The 22,460-nt window shown below is 36.3% G+C and overlaps 1 protein-coding gene across 1 annotated transcript; it reads right to left on the reverse strand.

Annotated features, from left to right (window-relative positions):
* Positions 1–6,316: 6,316 nt before the first annotated feature.
* On the reverse strand, positions 6,317–21,562 carry mrpl39 (mitochondrial ribosomal protein L39). Its single transcript, XM_073842820.1, has 10 exons — positions 21,411–21,562; positions 19,466–19,672; positions 16,199–16,338; positions 16,016–16,115; positions 15,864–15,931; positions 14,185–14,297; positions 12,415–12,480; positions 8,053–8,206; positions 7,791–7,838; positions 6,317–6,604 (listed from the first exon to the last, which is right to left on the reverse strand). The coding sequence occupies exons 1-10, from the start codon at positions 21,451–21,453 to the stop codon at positions 6,521–6,523; spliced, it is 1,023 nt and encodes a 340-aa protein (XP_073698921.1). The 5' UTR covers positions 21,454–21,562; the 3' UTR covers positions 6,317–6,520.
* Positions 21,563–22,460: the final 898 nt, after the last annotated feature.

The following is a 22,460-nucleotide window of genomic DNA, read 5'->3' on the forward strand; positions in this document are numbered from 1 at the left end:
GACTCAACTGAACGCCACTTCTGCGTGCGCGTGCGTGTAGGTGGAGAGGGCGGGAACAACACTAATTATACACACAGACATTCATTACCATTTAACCAAAACACACGCTCAGATATTGTGATTCTAATAAAATAACGAGTGTGAATGACATTTTTCAGTCAACTTTTAGACCATAAATAGTTATCAAATATAGTTCCGGCACTCAAATCTGATTGGATTAGCCCATTGTTCACTTTTTTTTTTTTTTTTTGTTCTCTAACACACCTGTGACCACAACAACAACAAAAAATAAAAAAGCAATAATAAAAAAATACTTTAATACAAAATAAATAAATAATAATAATAAAAACATGTGACCGCACTTCAGTGTATTAGTGCGCCATCTTGCATGGAAAACGTAAGGGTTCACTTCACAGTCAGACTAATGAACGATTTTAGCTACTTGGCGGAGGAAATGTGTGTTCATGTTAGATTACTTATAATAAAATGGTTGTCACATCTAAATTCTGACTGGATGATCCACGTTTGACGCCGTTTATATCAATGACATCTGTATTAATGCGCGACGTTGCCTGGCGTTGCTGGCGTGAACCGTTCAGTAAGGAACTATTTTACTTGCGGATTTCTGACTTTTTTTCCTCAAAATTATGAATTAAAATTTTATAATCATACGTTTAGCTAACGTTATATCTTGCAATTCGCAGAAGAATTTTTTTTTTTTTAGTTTTTATCTTGTGGCAGAAACAAGCTTGAACCCTTCCTTAAGGAACTATTTTACTTTGCGGAATAACAGTTACGGTTTGTTTGTTGTGATTATTGTACTGTTGCTATATGTTTTATTTTTATACATTCATTAAATACATAAACGTGTCCCTGGACCACAAAACCAGTCATAAAGGTCCATTTTTTTGAAATTGAGATTAATAAGCTTTCCATTTATGTATTATAATATTTGGTCGAGATCCAACTACTTGAAAATCTGGAATCTGAGGATGCAAAAAAATCAAAATATTGAGAAAATCGCCTTTAATGTTGCCCAAATGAAGTTCTTAGCAATGCATATTATTAATAAAAAAATAATTAGATATATTTACGGTAGGAAATTTACAAAATACCTCTATGGAACTTGATCCTTACTTGACATGCTAATAATTTTTGGAAAATTGAACATTTTGACCCATACTATGTATTTTTGGCTATTGCTACAAATATATGTATGCCACTTATGACTGTTTTTGTGGTCTAGGATCACATAAAATGTGTTAAAATTAGATAAAATACATGTGTTTTTATGGGTAACTGTGACTTTTATCTCAAATTTCAGAATTTTTTCCCCCTACTTTTCCTCAAAAGTCAGGAAAAGTTCAAATTCTGAGGTAACAACTTGCAATTCTCACTTTTTTTGCTCAAAATTGTGAATTTATATTTTATAATCATATTTAGCTACGTTATATTTTTTTTTATCTTGTGGCAAAAACAAGCTTGAACAGCAACACTAATAAACTACTTCTAAATTGAAGTTGATTAAATAAATAGAAGAATTTTCCGTTGACTGTAATAGTTTAGGATGAATGGTCAGGTTTTATTTGTCAAACAAAAGAGTGTTTATGAGGATCAGAGCAGGCTGAACTGACATTAGCCCTAATGACCCACGATAATTAGGCATGAAATGAGATGATCAGTCCTAAATAACAACTTAAACTACAACAACTAGAAGACAATCATGACTTTATGGACACATCATGAATATTAAGATGATGAGTACCATGATACCAGAATAAAGAACATTGTTTATTTTTTGTAACGCATTACAACTAACGCAAGTCACATAATAATATTTCTTTTTCCAAGTAACTAGTAAAGTAACACGTTTTTATTTGACAAGAAAATATCTGAGTTACTTTTTCAAATAAGATGTTACTTTAGTTCTAGAATAAATGTGAACATGCATTAATTCATCTCACTCACTAAAAAAAACATATCCAGTGTTCTTCAAAATGAATAAAAACACTGAAATTCAACGCAAACCTGCAATAATTAAATATGTTCAATAATACAAATATCCTTTATGTATTTAATCCCATTTTATTAACCGATGTCTTTGCTGCCGACCTTCGATGATCCAATTCATCCATACTAATAAGCAAAAATTACTCAAGATAATCGAACATTTGTTTTCCTTTTTTTTATTGCTGAAGAGTTGACATTTTTTCTTCTGTGGTCTACTGGACAGACGGCAACTTACTTTTCTCTAAACCTGAGGCTTTTGCTGTGAAAAGGCTTTTACATTTGACAAAAATAACTTTTTTGCATTTTTTTAAAGCAAACAAGCAAGCCCTGGCCAAAAAAGTAACGCAAAAGTAACGCATTACTTTCCATAAAAAGTAACTAAGTAATGTAATCAGTTAGTTTTTTAGGGAGTAACTCAATATTGTAATGCATTACTTTTAAAAGTAGCTTTCCTCAAGACTGATGGAGCCCAGGGTAAATGGTCATGACACACAAAACAACAACAACATGACAGACACTCATTGCAGTCTGCTGGAAACACAGCTGAGCGCTGTTACGTCTGGATTTCACAACATTCTTAATACAACATTTCTGTCGTAGTTCAGACACTTACAGAGGCTTCTATTCAGCATCTTTATTGGCCTGATTTCAACTGAAGTGTGTGTGTGTGTGTGTGTGTGTGTGTGTGTGTGTGTGTGTGTGTGTGTGTGTGTGTGTGTGTGTGTGTGTGTGTGAGGGGTCTGGGTGTGTCTCAAACACACACACAACAGCTGGTCAGCACGCTTTAACCCCGGGCCGTAGAGGATCACGTATCCTCCATCACATCAACACATGAGACCGCATGCAACGCAATAGACAGCTGATCTCACTCTCTAATATGAGTTTTCATGATGAACTTCAGAAAGCACAGGTGAACAGGGTAAAATGCTAATAAACATCACCAAACGTTCCCAGAAGATTAATTAAGACTATTGTTTTGTATTGCAAAGTTTTCTAAAATGTTGTTTAAATGTGACTCTGGAACTTAGGTAGCAATAGCCAAAACTATAGATTTTTCTTTTATGCCAAAAATCATTAGGATATTAAGTAAAGATCATGTTCCATAAAGATAATTAGTAAGTTTCCTACTGTAAATATATCAGAACTTAATTTTTGATAATATGCATTGCTAAGAAGTTCATTTGGACAACTTTAAAGGCGATTTTCTCGCTATTTAGATTTTTTTTGCACCCTCAGATTCCAGATTTTCAAATAGTTGCATCTCAGCTAGATTTTGAAAAGCTTATTTATCCAGCTTTATTCAGGATATTAAGAAAAGAGCATGTTTCATGAAGATACTTTGTAAATTTCCTACCGTATATATATATATATATATATCAAAACTTAATTTTTGATTAGTAATATGTCTCTTTAATTTTATTTGGACAACTTTGAGGGTGATTTTCTAAATATTTAGATTTTTTTTTTTTTTTGCACCCTCAGATTACAGATTTAAATAGTTGTATCTTAGTTGTGTCTTTTAGATGATGTATAAATCTCAGTTTTGATCAAAATGACCCTAATGACTGGTTTTGTGCTCCAGGGTCACAAATATTTACATTTACATTACATTTAGCAGAAGTTTTTATCTAAAGCGACTTATACAAATGAGGACAATTTAATCAAAATCAACAAAAGAGCAATGCTATAGTCTCAGATTACCTTAATGCAGTATACATAGCAAGTTTTTTTTTTTTATTATATAGTAAATAAAAAGAAAACGGATAGAACAGGAAAAGATTAGAGCTAGCTACAGTTTTTTACACTTTTTTGTTAACTGTATAATAAAAAAAAAGAAAAAATAGAGAATGTTTTTTATTTTATCAAATTAAATATGCAGTCATTTATATTCATTTCAAGCACAAAATCTGAATATTGGGAATATTGGATAAAGCCAGATTCATAATTGTTTGATTTTCCAGAGGGGGATTCTGGATTTCTCTTTCATCGCTCTATAAATCAGAAAATACTGTCAACAAACACATTTTCACCATTGTATACAGCAGTAAAACATTGTATACATCAGTGTGAATTATGAACAAAACGTCAGAATATAAAAAGGAACAAGCTGAAAAGTTTGGTGTTTGTAAGAGAAAAAAACTCTTTAAAGATTTAAACCTACTGACGCAAATAAATAAAGTGCAATAAAATCAACACTTAAAATGTGTTTTTTGCATGATTTTGTTCATCTAGTCTAAAAGAAAACATGATAAAGAGCAAAACAGACACAAAATCTCAAAATTTAGAATAAAAGACAAATAAAAAAAAGTGCAATAAAATAAGCATTTTTTTCAAAAGACAAGTTATGAAAAGCCAGTGCAAAATCTCAAATCTGAGCAGTGCATAGTCTTGAAATCTATATATGCAAATACAGTTTAAAAAACAAACAAACATTAAATGCACTTTTTACTGTCTTTCCCCACTAGTCTGACATACAGGGTTGCCAAGTCCAGAGTTTTCCAGCAGAATTGGTTTGCTGCGAGTTGTTTTTTTTCCCTGCAGGTTAACTGTTTGATATTTTGCATACTGTAAATTATTTTTGACTGAAGATGTTTTATTTTACCAGTGATAAAAATGTGGTAGATGTTAAGTTTTGTAAAGAAGGGCCACTGGTAATCAAAACTTCATTTTTGATTAGTAATATGCATTGCTAAGAACTTCATTTGGTGATTTTCTGAGATTCCAGAATTTCAAATAGTTGTATCTCGGCCAAATATTGTCCTATCCATACATTAATGGAAAGCTTATTTATTCAGCTTTCAGATGAAGCATAAATCTCAATTATTCTCTTATGACTGGTTCTGTGGTCCAGGGACACATTTGTGTTGCATCAAAGCACTGGCAAAAAGCTGCATTGTCCTAGAAAGGGTCTACAAAATATGGAAGCCAGTTTTCGACACTGACTTCTTGTCAAAATTCTGAAAAAAATTTTTTCACAATTGCGAGTTTACATTCCAGAATTGCGACACTAAACTTGCAATTCTGAGTTTTTTCTTACATTTGCATGATATAAACTTGCAATTGTGAGTTAAGTTAAAATTGCAAGAAAGAAATGTGCAATCGCAAGAAATAACATCTGAATTGTGAGATGTAAACTTAAAATTCAGACTTTTTTCTTAGAATTGCATGATATAAACTTGCAATTGTGAGTTATAAAGTTAGAATTGCAGGATAGAAATGTGCAATAACAAGAAATAACATCCAAATTGTGATATATAAACTTGCAATTGTGAGTTAAAAGTCAAATTCTGAGAAAAAAACTACTTACCATTTTGAATTAAAATGAGTTTATAACTCACAATTGCAACTTTATATCATGCTATTCTGACTGTAACTTAAAATGATGAGTTTGTGTTTTGCAACTGTGAGATGAAAGTTGCAATTACATTTTTCATTCCAATTTCCAAAAATGTACACTTGTGACTGGTTTTGTGGTCCAGGGTCACATTTTTGTTTGGCCACTAGTTTTGTTACGCAGACCTGACGTGAAAAACACTGGTTTTGTCTGTTGTCTCTCGACTTTAATCAGAGTCTCAAGTGGACATCTCCTGTGGCATTTAAACACACACACACACACACACACACACACACACACACACACACACACACACACACACAGAAACACACACACAGAAACACACACACAGAAACACACACACACACACACACACACACAGCACCTGTCTGCATGCGACAGACGCAGCAGCTGCAACAATCCTGACAGTCACACTCACTTTTACAACACTGCCTTTGTCTTCGTCCTGACAAAGTGCTGACCTCTTATTTTACACACACACATCAACTCGGACTAAACACACACACACACATCAACTCGGACTAAACACACACACACACACACACGGACTCTTCCGAGGGTTTAAATGCAGCAGATGCAGAGATGGATCCACATGCTCTGGCTGTTGCACAAATGCGATTAAATGTGAACACAAACACTTCTAGCTATGCAAACACAACTTCATGTGCTCCAGCATGGCAGAACGCGGAGAAACAGTTTGAAAAGTATCTTGTTAGCTAATCAAGTTAGTTAAGCACAACTGGTTTGATCCTCATAAGGCATTCAGGCTTGTTTTGAATTGGAGGAACTATATAAACATTTCTAAACAATGCATATTTTTTAGTAATGGCATAAAGCTTTGTAAATGCTTTAAGAACCAATTTGCAATTGCAATTTTTTATAAAAATGTTTCACATTTTGTGTTCAGGTCATTTTGATCCATGGAGCAGCAACCCTCCTTGTGATTTCCAGTGATTAAATTGCATTAATGATGCATTCATTTGTTAAAATGAAAACTTAGGAATCACTCCAATTGCCAGAATTATGATGTTTTTGATGGTAATGTGAGATGCTTGTACAAGCACAACAAAATTAAACTGAACTTTTTTCATGTAATGAACATGTTTATTCCACAATAATAGTACAAACGCTGAATGCTGGGTGAGGAGGTGTGGATTACTGGGGAGGGGGTGGGGCAGTGGGTGTGGCCTCTTGTGTGAGAGGAGGAGTCACTGTTGAGGAGGAGGAGGGAATCTCCACCTGTGAAAGAGAAAACAAACATAATTAATGAGCTGGAATATTAACTGTGCTGCTCTATATAAAGATTCATTGATAGAACCTATAAAGATTAGTAGAATACTCTTATATGTTAATCTCTAATTTGCACCCATTTCCGGAACACAAATCTGAAGATTTGATAAAAGTCAGAATTAAATGCTCTTGTTTGATTTTGTTGTCATGTTAGAATTAAAGGTTTTTCCAGAGAGGATTTTTGATTTCTCCTTATTTATTTGCATTAAATATAGCACTTTTTTTTTTTTCCAAAAAACAAGTTATGAAAAGCCAAACAGTGCAAAATCTCAAACCTGACCAGTGCATATAATATCTTGAAATCTACAGATGCAAACAAATAAGTGAACGTAAAAGTGAAAAAGTGAAAAAATAAAATGCAAACATACTGAAAAAATAAATAAATGCACTTTTTAATGTTTTTTTCCCACTAGTCTGACATGCAAGGTTGCCAAATCCTGATTTATTTACACAAGTCTGAACTAAAACACGGTGCAAAACAGACCAAAATCTCAAAAATTGAGAACAAATAAAAAAGCTAACAGAAAAAAAATAATTTAATAAGCACTTAAAAAAGGCTATTTTGCAAAAAAGAAAAGACAAATAGATAAAGCACATTAAATGAAGCACTTTTTTTTTTTCCAAAAAACAAGTTATAAAAAAAGCCAAATAGTGCAAAATCTCAAATCTGACCAGTGCATATATCTTGAAATCTTATAGATGCAAACAAATAAGTGAACGTAAAAGTGAAAAAGTTAAAAAATTAAATGCAAACATACTAAAAAAATAAACAATAAATGCTTTTTTTAATGTTTTTTCCCCACTAGTCTGACATGCAAGGTTGCCAAATCCTACAGATTGAAATCTACTTATGCATAATGACTTAAATGTGTGTTTTGCATGATTTGTTTACACAAGTCTGAAATAAAACATGATATGGAGCAAAAAAGGACCAAAATCTCAAAAATTGAGAACAAATAAAAAGCAAACAGAAAAAAATGTAATGTAATAAGCATTTAAAAAAGGCTATTTTGCAAAAAAAAAAAAAAGTTATGAAAAGCCAAATAGCTAAAAAAGAAAACTGAGCAGTGCATGACAAAGTGTTTTTGCCTGTAATGTCTTGAACTGAATGATCACACACAAACACATTTCTTACTAGTTTTTCTGCTCTTTTCCGCAGCATATTCCATGCTTTATGATTAGCCTATGAACACAAATAAAACAGATATTTGCACATGTACAAAGCCAGAATCAAGAACATACATGCTAAAGCATTATGTAGTAAAGACAAGGAATAAAATGACTCTTTGAACCAAACTTAAAAATAACAGACTGAACTACTCTTGTAATAAGCCCCAGTGCAACATGAATTCTATGGCAGAACAGTAATTGAAAGTAATAATGTGAGCTGTACATACGGTGAGGTTGAGGGGCAGCGAGAGCCCCTGAGCCCGCCGCCGGACGCCCAACTCGCTCTCTCCCAGCGTATGGACACACGTGACCTCATACTGAGAGCACAGACCTGTACGGGCCACTAGAGGGCCACCGCTCACCGTCACATGATCTCCACACCTGAAAAACACTCCACAGATGATCACGCTTGCATTTGACCACGTGCATATGTGTAATGCATATGTGTGTGTGTGTGTGTGTGTGTGTGTGTGCTGGTTTGACATACATTATGAGGACTAAATGTTTTGACATCACACACATAATAGTTGAGGTTAACATTTTACATACACCTTGCAGAATATGCAAAATGTTCATTTTTAAACCGAAATAAGATATTTCACATTAGACATTTACATATAGTCCATAAGAGAAAATAATAGTTGATATCGCCTTGATTCTTAACACTGTGTTGTTACCTGAATGATCCACAGCTGTGTTTTTTTGTTTAGTGATAGTTGTTCATCTCTTGTTTGTCCTGAACAGTTAAACTGTCTGCTGTTCTTCAGAAAAATCCTTCAGCTCCCACTAATTCTTTGGTTTTCCAGCATTTTTGTGCATTTGAACCCTTTCCAGCAATGACTGTATGATTTTGAGATCCATCTTTTCACACTGAGGACAACTGAGGGACTCATATGCAACTATTACAGACGATTCAAACACTCACTGATGCTCCAGAAGGAAAAAACATGCATTAAGAGCCGGGGGCGAAAACTTTTGGAATTTGAAGATCTGGGTAAGTTTAACTTATTTTGTAAGTATCTTCTGTAGCTTCTAAAGGGCAGTACTAAATTTAAAAAAAAGGCAAAATATGAAAAATGTACACATTCATTCTGTTCAAAAGTTTTCACCCCCGGCTCTTAACGCATGTTTTTTCCTTCTGGAGCATCAGTGAGTGTTTGAAGCTTCTGTAATAGTTGCATATGAGTCCCTCAGTTGTCCTCAGTGTGAAAAGATGGATCTCAGAATCATACAGTCATTGTTGGAAAGGGTTCAAATACACCAAAATGCTGGAAAACCAAAGAATTTGTGTGAGCTGAAGGATTTTTCTGAAGATTAGTTTAACTGTTCCGGACAAACAAGGGACTCATGAACAACTATCACTAAACAAAAACACACAGCTGTGGGTCATTCAGCTAACAAAAGACAATGTAAAAGTTTTAGAGTCATTTTTATAATTTCACATCTTTTATGTGAAATATCTTCTTCAGGTCAGTACTAAATAAACAATAACATGCATTTTCTATGATCCTTTTTATTTTAGTAAAATATTTAACATTTTGCAGATCCTGCCAGATGTATGTAAACATTTGACCTCAATTGTATCTATTAGTATGTTTTCATATTTATTGAAAGTGCAGGAGGTTTTCTGTGAGAGCTGTTTAGGAGATAGAAAATGTCATCAGCTCAATATGAAATTTATTACGCCTGTGGAAAGTACTGAAAATTATAGGGGTGTGTGTGTGTGTGTGTGTGTGTGTGTGTGTGTGTGTGTGTGTGTGTGTGTGTGTGTGTGTCTGTGTGTGTGTGTGTGTCTGTGTGTGTGTGTGTGTGTGTGTGTCTGTGTCTGTGTGTGTGTGTGTGTGTGTGTGTGTGTGTGTGTGTCTGTGTCTGTGTGTGTGTGTGTGTGTGTGTGTGTGTGTGTGTGTGTGTGTGTGTCTGTGTGTGTGTGTGTGTGTGTGTGTGTGTGTGTGTGTGTGTGTGTGTGTGTGTGTGTGTGTGTGTGTGTGTGTGTGTGTGTGTGTGTCTGTGTGTGTGTCTGTGTGTGTGTGTGTGTGTCTGTGTGTGTGTGTGTGTGTGTGTGTGTGTGTGTGTGTCTGTGTGTGTGTGTGTGTGTGTGTGTGTGTGTGTGTGTGTGTGTGTGTCTGTGTGTGTCTGTGTGTGTGTCTGTGTCTGTGTGTGTGTGTGTGTGTGTGTGTGTGTGTGTGTGTGTGTGTGTGTGTGTGTCTGTGTCTGTGTCTGTGTCTGTGTGTGTGTGTGTGTGTGTGTGTGTGTGTGTGTCTGTGTCTGTGTGTGTGTGTGTGTCTGTGTCTGTGTCTGTGTCTGTGTCTGTGTGTGTGTGTGTGTGTGTGTGTGTGTGTGTGTGTGTGTGTGTGTGTGTGTGTGTGTGTGTGTGTGTGTGTGTGTCTGTGTGTGTGTGTGTGTCTGTGTGTCTGTGTGTGTGTGTGTGTGTGTGTGTGTGTGTGTGTGTGTGTGTGTGTGTGTGTGTGTGTGTGTGTGTGTGTGTGTGTGTGTGTGTGTGTGTGTGTGTGTGTGTGTGTGTGTGTGTGTGTGTGTGTGTGTGTGTGTGTGTGTGTGTGTGTGTGTGTGTGTCTGTGTCTGTGTGTGTGTGTGTGTGTGTGTGTGTCTGTGTGTGTCTGTGTGTGTCTGTGTGTCTGTCTGTGTGTGTGTGTGTGTGTGTGTGTGTGTGTGTGTGTGTGTGTGTGTGTGTGTCTGTGTGTGTCTGTGTCTGTGTGTGTGTGTGTGTGTGTGTGTGTGTGTGTGTGTGTGTGTGTGTGTGTGTGTGTGTGTGTGTGTGTCTGTGTGTGTCTGTGTGTGTGTGTGTGTGTGTGTGTCTGTGTGTGTGTGTGTGTGTGTGTGTGTGTGTCTGTGTGTGTGTGTGTGTGTGTGTGTGTGTGTGTGTGTGTGTGTGTGTGTCTGTGTGTGTGTGTGTGTGTGTGTGTGTGTGTGTGTGTGTGTGTGTGTGTGTGTGTCTGTGTGTCTGTCTGTGTGTCTGTCTGTGTGTGTGTGTGTGTGTGTGTGTGTGTGTGTGTGTGTGTGTGTGTGTGTGTGTGTCTGTGTGTGTCTGTGTGTGTGTGTGTCTGTGTGTGTGTGTGTGTGTGTGTGTGTGTGTGTGTGTGTGTGTGTGTGTGTGTGTGTGTGTCTGTGTGTGTGTGTGTGTGTGTGTCTGTGTGTGTCTGTGTGTGTGTGTGTGTGTGTGTGTGTGTGTGTGTGTGTGTGTGTGTGTGTGTGTGTGTGTGTGTGTGTGTGTGTCTGTGTGTGTGTGTGTGTGTGTGTCTGTGTGTGTGTGTGTGTGTGTCTGTGTGTGTGTGTGTGTGTGTGTGTGTGTGTGTGTGTGTGTGTGTGTGTGTCTGTGTGTGTGTGTGTGTGTGTGTGTGTGTGTGTGTGTGTGTCTGTGTGTGTGTGTGTGTGTGTGTGTGTCTGTGTGTGTGTGTGTGTGTGTGTGTGTGTGTGTGTGTGTGTCTGTGTGTGTGTGTGTGTGTGTGTGTGTGTGTGTGTGTGTCTGTGTGTGTCTGTGTGTGTCTGTGTGTCTGTCTGTGTGTGTGTGTGTGTGTGTGTGTGTGTGTGTGTGTGTGTGTGTGTGTGTGTCTGTGTGTGTCTGTGTCTGTGTGTGTGTGTGTGTGTGTGTGTGTGTGTGTGTGTGTGTGTGTGTGTGTGTGTGTGTCTGTGTGTGTCTGTGTGTGTGTGTGTGTGTGTGTGTGTGTGTGTGTCTGTGTGTGTGTGTGTGTGTGTGTGTGTGTGTGTGTCTGTGTGTGTGTGTGTGTGTGTGTGTGTGTGTGTGTGTGTGTGTGTGTGTGTGTCTGTGTGTGTGTGTGTGTGTGTGTGTGTGTGTGTGTGTGTGTGTGTGTGTGTGTGTGTGTGTCTGTGTGTGTCTGTGTGTGTCTGTGTGTCTGTCTGTGTGTGTGTGTGTGTGTGTGTGTGTGTGTGTGTGTGTGTGTGTGTCTGTGTGTGTCTGTGTGTGTGTGTGTCTGTGTGTGTGTGTGTGTGTGTGTGTGTGTGTGTGTGTGTGTGTGTGTGTGTCTGTGTGTGTGTGTGTGTGTGTCTGTGTGTGTCTGTGTGTGTGTGTGTGTGTGTGTGTGTGTGTGTGTGTGTGTGTGTGTCTGTGTGTGTGTGTGTGTGTGTGTGTCTGTGTGTGTGTGTGTGTGTCTGTGTGTGTGTGTGTGTGTGTGTGTGTGTGTGTGTGTGTGTGTGTGTGTGTGTGTGTGTGTCTGTGTGTGTGTGTGTGTGTGTGTGTGTGTGTGTGTGTGTGTGTGTGTGTGTGTGTGTGTGTGTGTGTGTGTGTGTGTCTGTGTGTGTGTGTGTGTGTGTGTGTGTGTGTGTGTGTGTGTGTGTGTGTGTGTGTGTGTGTGTGTGTGTCTGTGTGTGTGTGTGTGTGTGTGTGTCTGTGTGTGTCTGTGTGTGTGTGTCTGTGTGTGTCTGTGTGTGTGTGTGTGTGTGTGTGTGTGTGTGTGTGTGTGTGTGTGTGTGTGTGTGTGTGTGTGTGTGTGTGTGTGTGTGTCTGTGTGTGTGTGTGTGTGTCTGTGTGTGTGTGTGTGTGTCTGTGTGTGTGTGTGTGTGTGTGTGTGTGTGTGTGTGTGTGTGTGTGTGTGTGTGTGTGTGTGTGTGTTCACCTGTACAACGACACCGTCCCGTTTTGACTTTGAGCTGCTCTTTCTTCAACTTCCTCCTGCTTCCACCTGAACAAACACAATCACACACACGTTACTGATTAATGTACTTTAATTCAACAGATGAAGAGTGTTTTCATCGACTGTCATATTCCTGCTCTTACTGTGAGTGGTGTTGCTAAAAACATTTTCATAATCTTTCATTTTCATTTTTCAGTATCCAGTCAAGTCCTGCTCTTGGTGAATATCTTGTCCAACAGACTGACTGCTGCTTCATTACATTCAACTCAATTCAACATCAAACTCAACATCACAAACAACAGGAGTTTGTCCAAACAAGCAGAAGTCTAGTTTTCTTAAACCGGTTTAGTTGTCACCTGATTGACTATCTGAGGGTCTTCATTTTATTTCAGTTAATGTTTGATATAAAAAAAAAAAAAAAAAAAAAAATAGTATTTAAGATTTTAATTTCAGTTTTAGTTAAATGATCACTACACTTCCATAATAAAAATTTCCTGATAATTTACTCACCCCCATGTCATCCAAGATTTCTTTCTTCAGTCGCAAAGAAATTAAGCTTTTTGAGGAAAACATGGATTTTTCTCTTAAAAATGCAGTTTGACTGCAGCTTCAAAGGGCTCTAAACAATCCCAGCCGAGGAATAAGGGTCTTATCTAACAAAACGATCTGTTATTTCCTAAAAAAATTGACAATTTATCTACTTTATAACCTCAAATGTGACCCTGGACCACAAAACCAGTCATAAGGTTAAATTTGACAAAAATGAGATGTATACATCATATGAAAGTTCAATAAATAAGCTTTCTATTGATGTATGGTTTGTTAGGATAGGACAATATTTGGCCGAGATACATCTATTTGAAATCAGAAATCTGAGAATGCAAAAAAATCAAAAAGACTGAGAAAATCACCTTTAAAGTTGTCCAAATTAGGTTCTTAACAATGCATATTACAAATCAAAAATTACATTTTGATATGTTTACAGTAGGAATTTTACAAATAATCTTCATGGAACATGAACTTTACTTAATTTCTTAATGATTTTTGGCATAAAAGAAAAATCTAAAATTTTGACCCATGCAATGTATTTTTGGCTATTGCTACAAATATACCCCAGCGACTTAAGACTGGTTTTGTGCTCCAGGGTCACAAATGCTGGTCAGGACAGTTAGGGTATGTCAAAAAACTCTCCTCCAACTTCACAATCGTCCTCCATCGCTGCAGAACTACAGACCCAGGGTTTACAAAGCGAACGTGCAAAGAAGATCAAACGCCCTTTACAGAATAAAAAACATAAAACATCAATGTAGGACGATTTTGAAGTTGGAGGAGAAAATGAGATGGGAGTTTTTTGACATACTCTAACTGTCTTGAACCGGAATCCGGGTGAAGTTCAAGACGAGCACTTGAGGTTGAAAAGTACATAAATTCAATTTTCTTTTAGAAAACAACAGATCGGTTCACTAGATAAGACCCTTATTCCTCGGCTGGGATCGTTTAAATCTGTTGAGCACCATTGAAGTCCACTATATGGAGAAAAATCCTGAAATATTTCCCTCAAAAAATTTCTTAGTGACTGAGAAAGTCCCAGAAATGAATATCTTGGATGACACAGGGGTGAGTAAACTATCAGTAATTTTTTATTCTGGAAGTGGAGTAATCTTTTAACAATGAATGTAGTTTTACTGAACATATAAGAGATTCACAGTCGAACAGTGCTTCGTCTGAAGACATGGAAAGTGTTTCTTGTACCTGCTGTGAGAGAAGATCTGGAGCGCCACAGATGCTGAAACCTCCAGCGGTTCCCACGGCAGATCCTTCTGGACGAGCCGCAGCGCGTCACGGGTGAAACTGCGCAGATTCTCCTGCGACAGATCATCAGGATGAAGTAAAAGAACAAATACTGCACTTCAGATACAGTCAAACCGACACAACCAGGAGATGCAACTTTCATCTCTCTAAGAGCTCAGCTCTAAATCAACTAGAATAAACTGAGCGCTGGTGTCACAAATGACAGGTTTGTAGGTAAAAATGCTTCTCAATGAGTTCTTGTTTTGCATATTGATGATTTTTTTATATGAGCAAGAGTGCTGCTTTCTCTGAATATCAGCTTGATTGCAAATGTGATGTTTACTGAACTGGTGTATAAAATCATTAAGACGTTATTACTGAGTTCAGTTTTAGAAACAATATTGTCTGTCTCCATTTCACAAATGAAAATAGCTCCAAAAATCCACAGCAGAACTGTTGAGTCAAGCAACAAACAGCTTTTTATTGTTCTAGTTCAGAGGCACCTAAACTTTTTAATACACACATAAACAAAAACTTGATTGAAGGCTGAGGAACAAGTAAATTCTGCATTTTATACAACTATATTATATAACAAATTTGTTTAATAAACAAAAAATAAACAGCTTTCAAATTCACGTATATTGTTTTATACATTTCAATGCAAAAAACTAAATTAAAGATGTGCTTCAATTCCTGGGTATATTTGTAGCAACAGCCAAAATTATCAATTTTTCTTTTATGTCCAAATCATTAGCATATTAAGTAAAGATTATGTTCCATGAATATATTTAGTAAATTTCCTACCATAAATATATCAAAACTTAATTTTTGATTAGTAATAGGCATTGCTAAGAACTTCATTTGGACAACTTTAAAAGTGACTTTCTCCGTATTTAGATTTTTTTGCACCCTCAGATTCCAGATTTTCAAATAGTTGCATCTCGGCCAAATATCGTCCTATCCTAACCAACCATACATCAATGGTTATTTATTATATATTCAGCTTTTAATTAAAAAAGATGAACAACAATTTTACTTAAGAACATTTATTTTTAACAAAATCAATTAATTGAAGATGCTTTTGATTATTAAAATTTAAATGGAACCATTAAAATGGAATTTAAAAAAAAAAGTAATGAAAAAGAATTTGGTAAAAATAAAACTGTAAAACTCAATTTAAACAGGCTTTTTGATTAAAACTATTTAATTTAACCATTAAAAAATTAATTTGGAAATAAAACAGATTTTATAGGGCCGTATAATTATAATTATTTTTGGTGGTCTATAAAATGCCTTTATTATACCTGATGCAGATATATTAAGTCTCTGCTTCGCATGTATTTATTTAACTGAATCGTAGCATTTGTTAATTCACAATTATGCTTAATTATGATTTTTAAGTGGGTTTAATATATAAACAGTCTAATAATGCGTTTCATGGATTCTTGTCCATGAAATGCGCCACTTCCGGTATTTTGCCAGCTAGCTGACATCGGCAAAATAAAAACGAGAATTTTAAAAAAATCAAATAGTCGATTAGAATCAACAAACTGAACATCTGAATGGAGGTTTTCATTAAAATAATTGATCAACATTTGAGATGCATGTCAATAGTGCTAAAATGAAGAAGCGGTTCTGACCTCTGAAGGCGTCCAGGAGTCTAAACGAGAGTCCAGAAGCAGATCACAGCAGAACGCACCAGCGGTCACTGCAAACACAATAAATGAACACTGAACATCATCTGAATGCGACTAATGAAGCACAGCTGTGAGTTCATCAAGCTCAATTGTACCTGGTACTTCAGGAAGCTTCAGCAGCTCCACGCTGAACTCATCCTTAAACGCTCCGTCGAGCACGTGACCCAGAAGAGCCGCACACGAGCGCCAGTACGCCTGAAACACACACATACAGCAGTTCATAAGGAGAAAACAGAGTCAGAAGCGGCTCAAAGTGAGCAAAACAGACACACACTGACCTGATTGACTATCTGAGGGTCTTCGTCTTTGAAGGTGAGCAGGGTCAGGTCACAGGAGCGGGTCAAAGGTCGGTGCATGTGCCACGGCTGGCCGTCCACCAGAGCCAGAGCTGAGCTCTTCATGTGCCACTCCGTCAGATCTGACGCAAACATTCAACAGAAAAAAAAACTCAAATTTGGTGCAGTTTGTTTATTTGTGGCACATAGGAAGATTGCATTGCATTACATTTAGACATTTAGCAGAAGCTTTTATCCAAAGCGACTTGGGGGACAATGGAAGCAATCAGAAACAACTAAAGAGCAATAACATGCAAGTCTCATTTAGTCTAACACTTGAAAGACACGCATCAAGTTTTTTTATTATATAATAAATAGAAGAAAAAAGAAAAAGAAAGAAATTACTAAAGAAAAAGAAAAATCAAGCTAGTGTTAGAAGTCTAAAAATAGATAGATCGAATACAACAAGAACAGAGAAGATAGTGTTAGTTATTTTTTATTTTTATTTTTTTAAGAAAACTAGCAGTGAGTAAATGAATAAGAATAAATCTCAAAGGGCAAGTTTTTATTTTAGAACAGAATTAAAACAGAGGGTGCTAGAGTTAGAGGGTCAAATAAAGATGGAAGAGATGTGTTTTTAGCCGATTCTTGAAGATGGCAAGCATAATTTATGAGGTTTTATTCATATTTCTCATAAATATGATGTCAAAATGTGTGTCCCACTCTTTATTTACTACACAGTCAACGCCGTGTGAGGATTCAGAAAATGTGTTCACTCTCAGGTCATCCAGGATAAGGATGAGTTTGTTTCTTCATCAGATTGGTAGAAATGTGTCTCACCAACGGATCACCAATGCAGTGAATGGGTGCCGTCGGAATGAGAGTGCAAACATCTGATAAAAACATCACATTAATCCACACCACTCCAGTCCATCAGTTAACATCTTCAGAAGACAAAAGCTGAAACAAATCCATCAACTAAAATACAAATCTATAATCCAGCTTTTTCACTGGAAGGAAGCATTATTATGGAATATGGACTCATATTTGAGTTAAAAAACATCTTAATGATGGATTTGTTTCAGCTTTTGTCTTCTCAAGATGTTAACTGATGGACTGGAGTGGTGTGGATTACTTGTGGATTACTGTGATGTTTTTATCAGCTGTTTGGACTCTCATTCTGACGGCACCCATCCACTGCATTGGTGATCCATTGGTGAGCAAGTGATGGAATGACACATTTCTACAAATCTGATGAACAACCAAACTCATCTATATCTTGGATGACCTGAGGGTGAGTCTATTTAAGTGTGCAGTGAATGGGTGCCGTCAGAATGCGAGTCCAAACAAATCCATCATGAAGATGTTTTTAACTAAAATACAAGTCCATAATCCATAATAATGCTTCCTCCAGTGGAAAAAGTCCATCATCAAAACCCAGTCACATATTTAACAGTGCTTGATCTGTGCAGATTTCTCTCCTGATTCAGACCAGACCACTTCTTCACTGGAGGAAGTGTTATTATGGATTTTTTGGATGATTATTGTAGTTAAAAATGTCCTAATGATGAATTTGTTTCAGCTTTTGTCTTCTCCAGATGTTAACTGATGGACTGTGGATTATTGTGATGTTTTTATCGGCTGTTTGGCTTCTCATTCTGACGGCACCCATCCACTGCATTGGTGATCCATTGGTGAGAAAGTGATGGAATGACACATTTCTACAAATCTGATGAACAACCTAAATCATCTATATCTTGGATGACCTGAGGGTGAGTCTATTTAAGTGTGCAGTGAATGGGTGCCGTCAGAATGCGAGTCCAAACAAATCCATCATGACGATGTTTTTAACTAAAATACAAGTCCATAATCCATAATAATGCTTCCTCCAGTGGAAAAAGTCCATCATCAAAATCCATCCAACTTATTTAACAGTGCTTGATCTGTGCAGATTTCTCTCCTGATTCAGACCAGACCACTTTTTCACTGGAGGAAGTGTTATTATAGATTTTTTTGGATGATTATTGTAGTTAAAAACGTCCTAATGAGGAATTTGTTTCAGCTTTTGTCTTCTCAAGATGTTAACTGATGGACTGGAGTGGTGTGGATTATTGTGATGTTTTTATCAACTGTTTGGACTCTCATTCTGACGGCACCCATCCACTGCATTGGTGATCCATTGGTGAGCAAGTGATGGAATGACACACTTTTACAAATCTGATGAACAACCAAACTCATCTATATCTTGGATGACCTGAGGGTGAGTCTATTTAAGTGTGCAGTGAATGGGTGCCGTCAGAATGAGAGTCCAAACAAATCCATCATGAAGATGTTTTTAACTAAAATACAAGTCCATAATCCATAATAATGCTTCCTCCAGTGGAAAAAGTCCATCATCAAAATCCATCCAACTTATTTAACAGTGCTTGATCTGTGCAGATTTCTCTCCTGATTCAGACCAGACCACTTCTTCACTGGAGGAAGTGTTATTATGGATTTTTTGGATGATTATTGTAGTTAAAACGTCCTAATGATGAATTTGTTTCAGCTTTTGTCTTCTCCAGATGTTAACTGATGGACTGTGGATTATTGTGATGTTTTTATCAGCTGTTTGGCTTCTCATTCTGACGGCACCCATCCACTGCATTGGTGATCCATTGGTGAGAAAGTGATGGAATGACACATTTCTACAAATCTGATGAACAACCTAAATCATCTATATCTTGGATGACCTGAGGGTGAGTCTATTTAAGTGTGCAGTGAATGGGTGCCGTCAGAATGTGAGTCCAAACAAATCCATCATGAAGATGTTTTTAACTAAAATACAAGTCCATAATCCATAATAATGCTTCCTCCAGTGGAAAAAGTCCATCATCAAAATCCAGCCCCATATTTAACAATGCTTGATCTGTGCAGATTTCTCTCCTGATTCAGACCAGACCACTTCTTCACTGGAGGAAGTGTTATTATGGATTTTTTGGATGATTATTGTAGTTAAAAACGTCCTGAAGTTGAATTTGTTTCAGCTTTTGTCTTCTCCAGATGTTAACTGATGGACTGTGGATTATTGTGATGTTTTTATCAGCTGTTTGGCTTCTCATTCTGACGGCACCCATCCACTACATAGGATCCATTGGTGAGAAAGTGATGGAATGACACATTTCTACAAATCTGTTGAAGAAACAAACGTATCCTAATCTTGGATGGTCTAAGGGTGAGCACATTTACAACACATTAAGGTGGACTGTCCATTGAAAAGCAGACACTCACGGCGTGTGCAGCTGTACGGCGTCGATACGCCTTTGTTCATGACCAGAAGCGTCCCCTGTAGACCGGGCCCCTGCAGCGCCACCTCGATCTTCTCCGTCCGCGGATACAGAGATCTCTGATGCGCCAGTTCTTTAGAGAACAGAGCACTGCGATGACTGCGCAGTTCTGCAGACGAGAGGCGCGCAGCCGCTACACTAGACGCCAGACCTGCAACACATCCATTCATTAGAGAGATGCTTATATCCAGAGCAACTAACATATATAAATATATCACCCTCGACCACAAAACCAGTCAACTTTTCAAAACTGAGATTTATCGTCAACTGAAAGCTGATTACAAAAGCTTTGTTCATTAGGATATGACAATATTTGGCCGAGATACAACTATTTAAAAATCTGCAATCTGAGGGTGCAAAAAAATCTAAATATTGAGAAAATTGCCTTTAAAGTTGTCCAAATGAAGTTCTTAGCAATGCATATTACTAATCAAATATTACGTTTTGATATAATTATGGTAGGAAACTTGCTAAATATCTTCTCTTCATGGAACATAATCTTAATATCCTAAAGATTTTTGACATAAAATAAAAAAAAAAATTTGACCCACACAAAGTATTTTTAGCTATTGCTACAAATATATCCATGCTACTTAAGACTGGTTTTGTGCTCCAGGGTCAGACCTATATATATATATATATATATACACACACTACCGTTCAAAAGTTTGGGATCAGTAAGACTTGTTATGGTCTTTATTTGATCAAAAATACAGAAAAAAACGGTAATATTGCAAAATGTTTTACAATATAAAATAATGTTTTTTATTTTAACATACTTTAAAATAGGATTTATTCCTGTGATGAAAAGCTGAATTTTCATCAGCTGTTACCCCAGTTTTCAGTGTCACATGATCCTTCAGAAATCAGTCTAATATGCTGATTTATTATTAGAATTATTAAATATTATCAAATATTTTTTTGGAACCTGTAATACTTTTTTTTGTTTGTTTCTTTAATTAAAAGTTAAAAATAACATCAATTTTTCAAAATATAAATATTTTCTAACAATATAAGTTGTTACTATCACTTTTTATCAATTTAACACATCCTTGCTGAATAAAAGTATTAAATTCTTTCAAAAAATAGAAAGAATATAAATGTACTGACCCCTTTTGAACGGTAGTGTTGATTGTTAGAAAAGATTTCTATTTTAAATAAATGCTGTTCTTTTTAACTTTGTATTCATCAACGAATCCTGAAAATAAGTACCACAGGTTGCAAAACAAATATTAAGCAGCACAACTGTTGCCAACATTGATAATAAATCAGTATATTAGGATGATTTCTGAATGATCATGTGACACTGAAGACTGCTGTAATGATGCTGAAAATTCAGCTGCGCATCACAGGAATAAATTATATTTTAAAAGTATAATGGAATAGAAAGCCACTATTTTAAATTACAATAATATTTCACAATATTACAGTTTTTTCTGTATTTGTAATCATATAAATGCAGCCTTGGTGAGCAGAAAAGACTCCTTTAAAAGCATTAAAAATCTTACTGATCCCAAACTTTTGAGCAGCAGTGTATATATATAATCATAATATCTTAAATATTATATTGTAACATATAAGATTACAGTAATGAAACTTTTATATCATTGTCATTATTTTCAAATATAATTTAGAAATGTCATTCCAGACTGGTTTAGGATGAACTCAAATCTGATTTTTCCGCACTACAATCACATCATCAAATAAATCAGCATTACATGTAAAACATGGTATTATTATACGGTATTGTCAGTGTCTAATCTGTAACTTAAGTGGTTAAATGAAAGGCTGATATCTGTCAGTTGTAGTTTTATTTGGCAGACTGTTTAGTGCGAGTGTGTGAAGGTCAGGAGTTTGATCATTTGTGTGTTTCATTATGATCGACTTACGGCGCTGAAGCATCTGACAGACTTTCCGAGAAGCCATGAGCATCACACAAAGATATCCTCCGTAATATAAACAGATAATTATAAACTACAGATGAAAACAACGAAATAAAGCCGCTAACTGACTGAATTTAGCAACATGCTTGTGTAGCTTCCGGCGGGAGCGCTGCAGCGATAAAAACACTCCGTGCGATCTGACAGAGCGCGGTTAAGGTTCCGCTTCGATTTAAAGGAATAGTTCACTTTCAGAACAAAAATTTACAGATAATGTACTCAGCCCCTTGTCATCCAAGATGTTCATGTCTTTCTTTCGTCAATCGTAAAGAAATCATGTTTTTTGAGGAAAACTATTTTAGGATTTCTCTCCATATAGTGGACTTCTATGGTGCCCCCGAGTTTGAACTTCCAAAATAGAGTTTTAAAAGGCTCTAAACAATCCCAGCTGAGGAAAGAAAGGGCTTATTTAGTGAAACGATTGGTTATTTTCTAAAAACATTTACAATTTATATACTCTTTAATCTCTCGAGTACACACAGAGCTAGACAAGATGAGCATTTGAAGTTAAAAAGTATAAAATTGTTTATTAAAATCGTTTTGCTAATTAAGACCCTTCTTTTCTTGGCTGTGATCATTCAGAGCTATTTGAAGCTGCATTTTAAAGGTTCAAACTCAGGGGCACCATAGAAGTTCATTATATGGAGAGAAATCCTGAAATGTTTTCCTAAAAAAACATAATTTCCTTACAACTGAAAAAAGAAAGACATGAACATCTTGGATGACAAGGGGCTGAGTACATTATCTGTACATGAACTAAATCACTTTAAGGGGAGACACTGCAGGAAAAAAATACAGTGTTTTTTCATGCACCTGTCAAGTTTGAGATTTTGGGATTTTTGGTGTTTCATAAAGTGTTTTTTCAGACTAGTGGAAAGAAAACATCCAAAAGACACTGTTAAGTGTTTCTTTTATAGCGCTTTATCTATTTGTGTCAATAGATTTCAATTACAATGCAGATTTTTAAAGGCCAATACAGACCTAAATCTCCACCTCAGT

The sequence above is a fragment of the Garra rufa genome, chromosome 6 (genome assembly GCF_049309525.1).
Source record: "Garra rufa chromosome 6, GarRuf1.0, whole genome shotgun sequence".
NCBI classification, from domain to species: domain Eukaryota; kingdom Metazoa; phylum Chordata; class Actinopteri; order Cypriniformes; family Cyprinidae; genus Garra; species Garra rufa.

Bases quoted from the DNA above. Each gene is read 5' to 3' on its own strand.
- mrpl39 (XM_073842820.1), bottom strand. From the start codon at position 21,453: ATGCTCATGGCTTCTCGGAAAGTCTGTCAGATGCTTCAGCGCC. The intron at 16,116-16,198 runs GTCAGTGTGTGT...TGTGTGTTTCAG, and splicing joins ACCCTCAGATAGTCAATCAG to GCGTACTGGCGCTCGTGTGC. The intron at 14,298-15,863 runs GTCAGAACCGCT...GATCTGTCGCAG, and splicing joins ACTCCTGGACGCCTTCAGAG to GAGAATCTGCGCAGTTTCAC.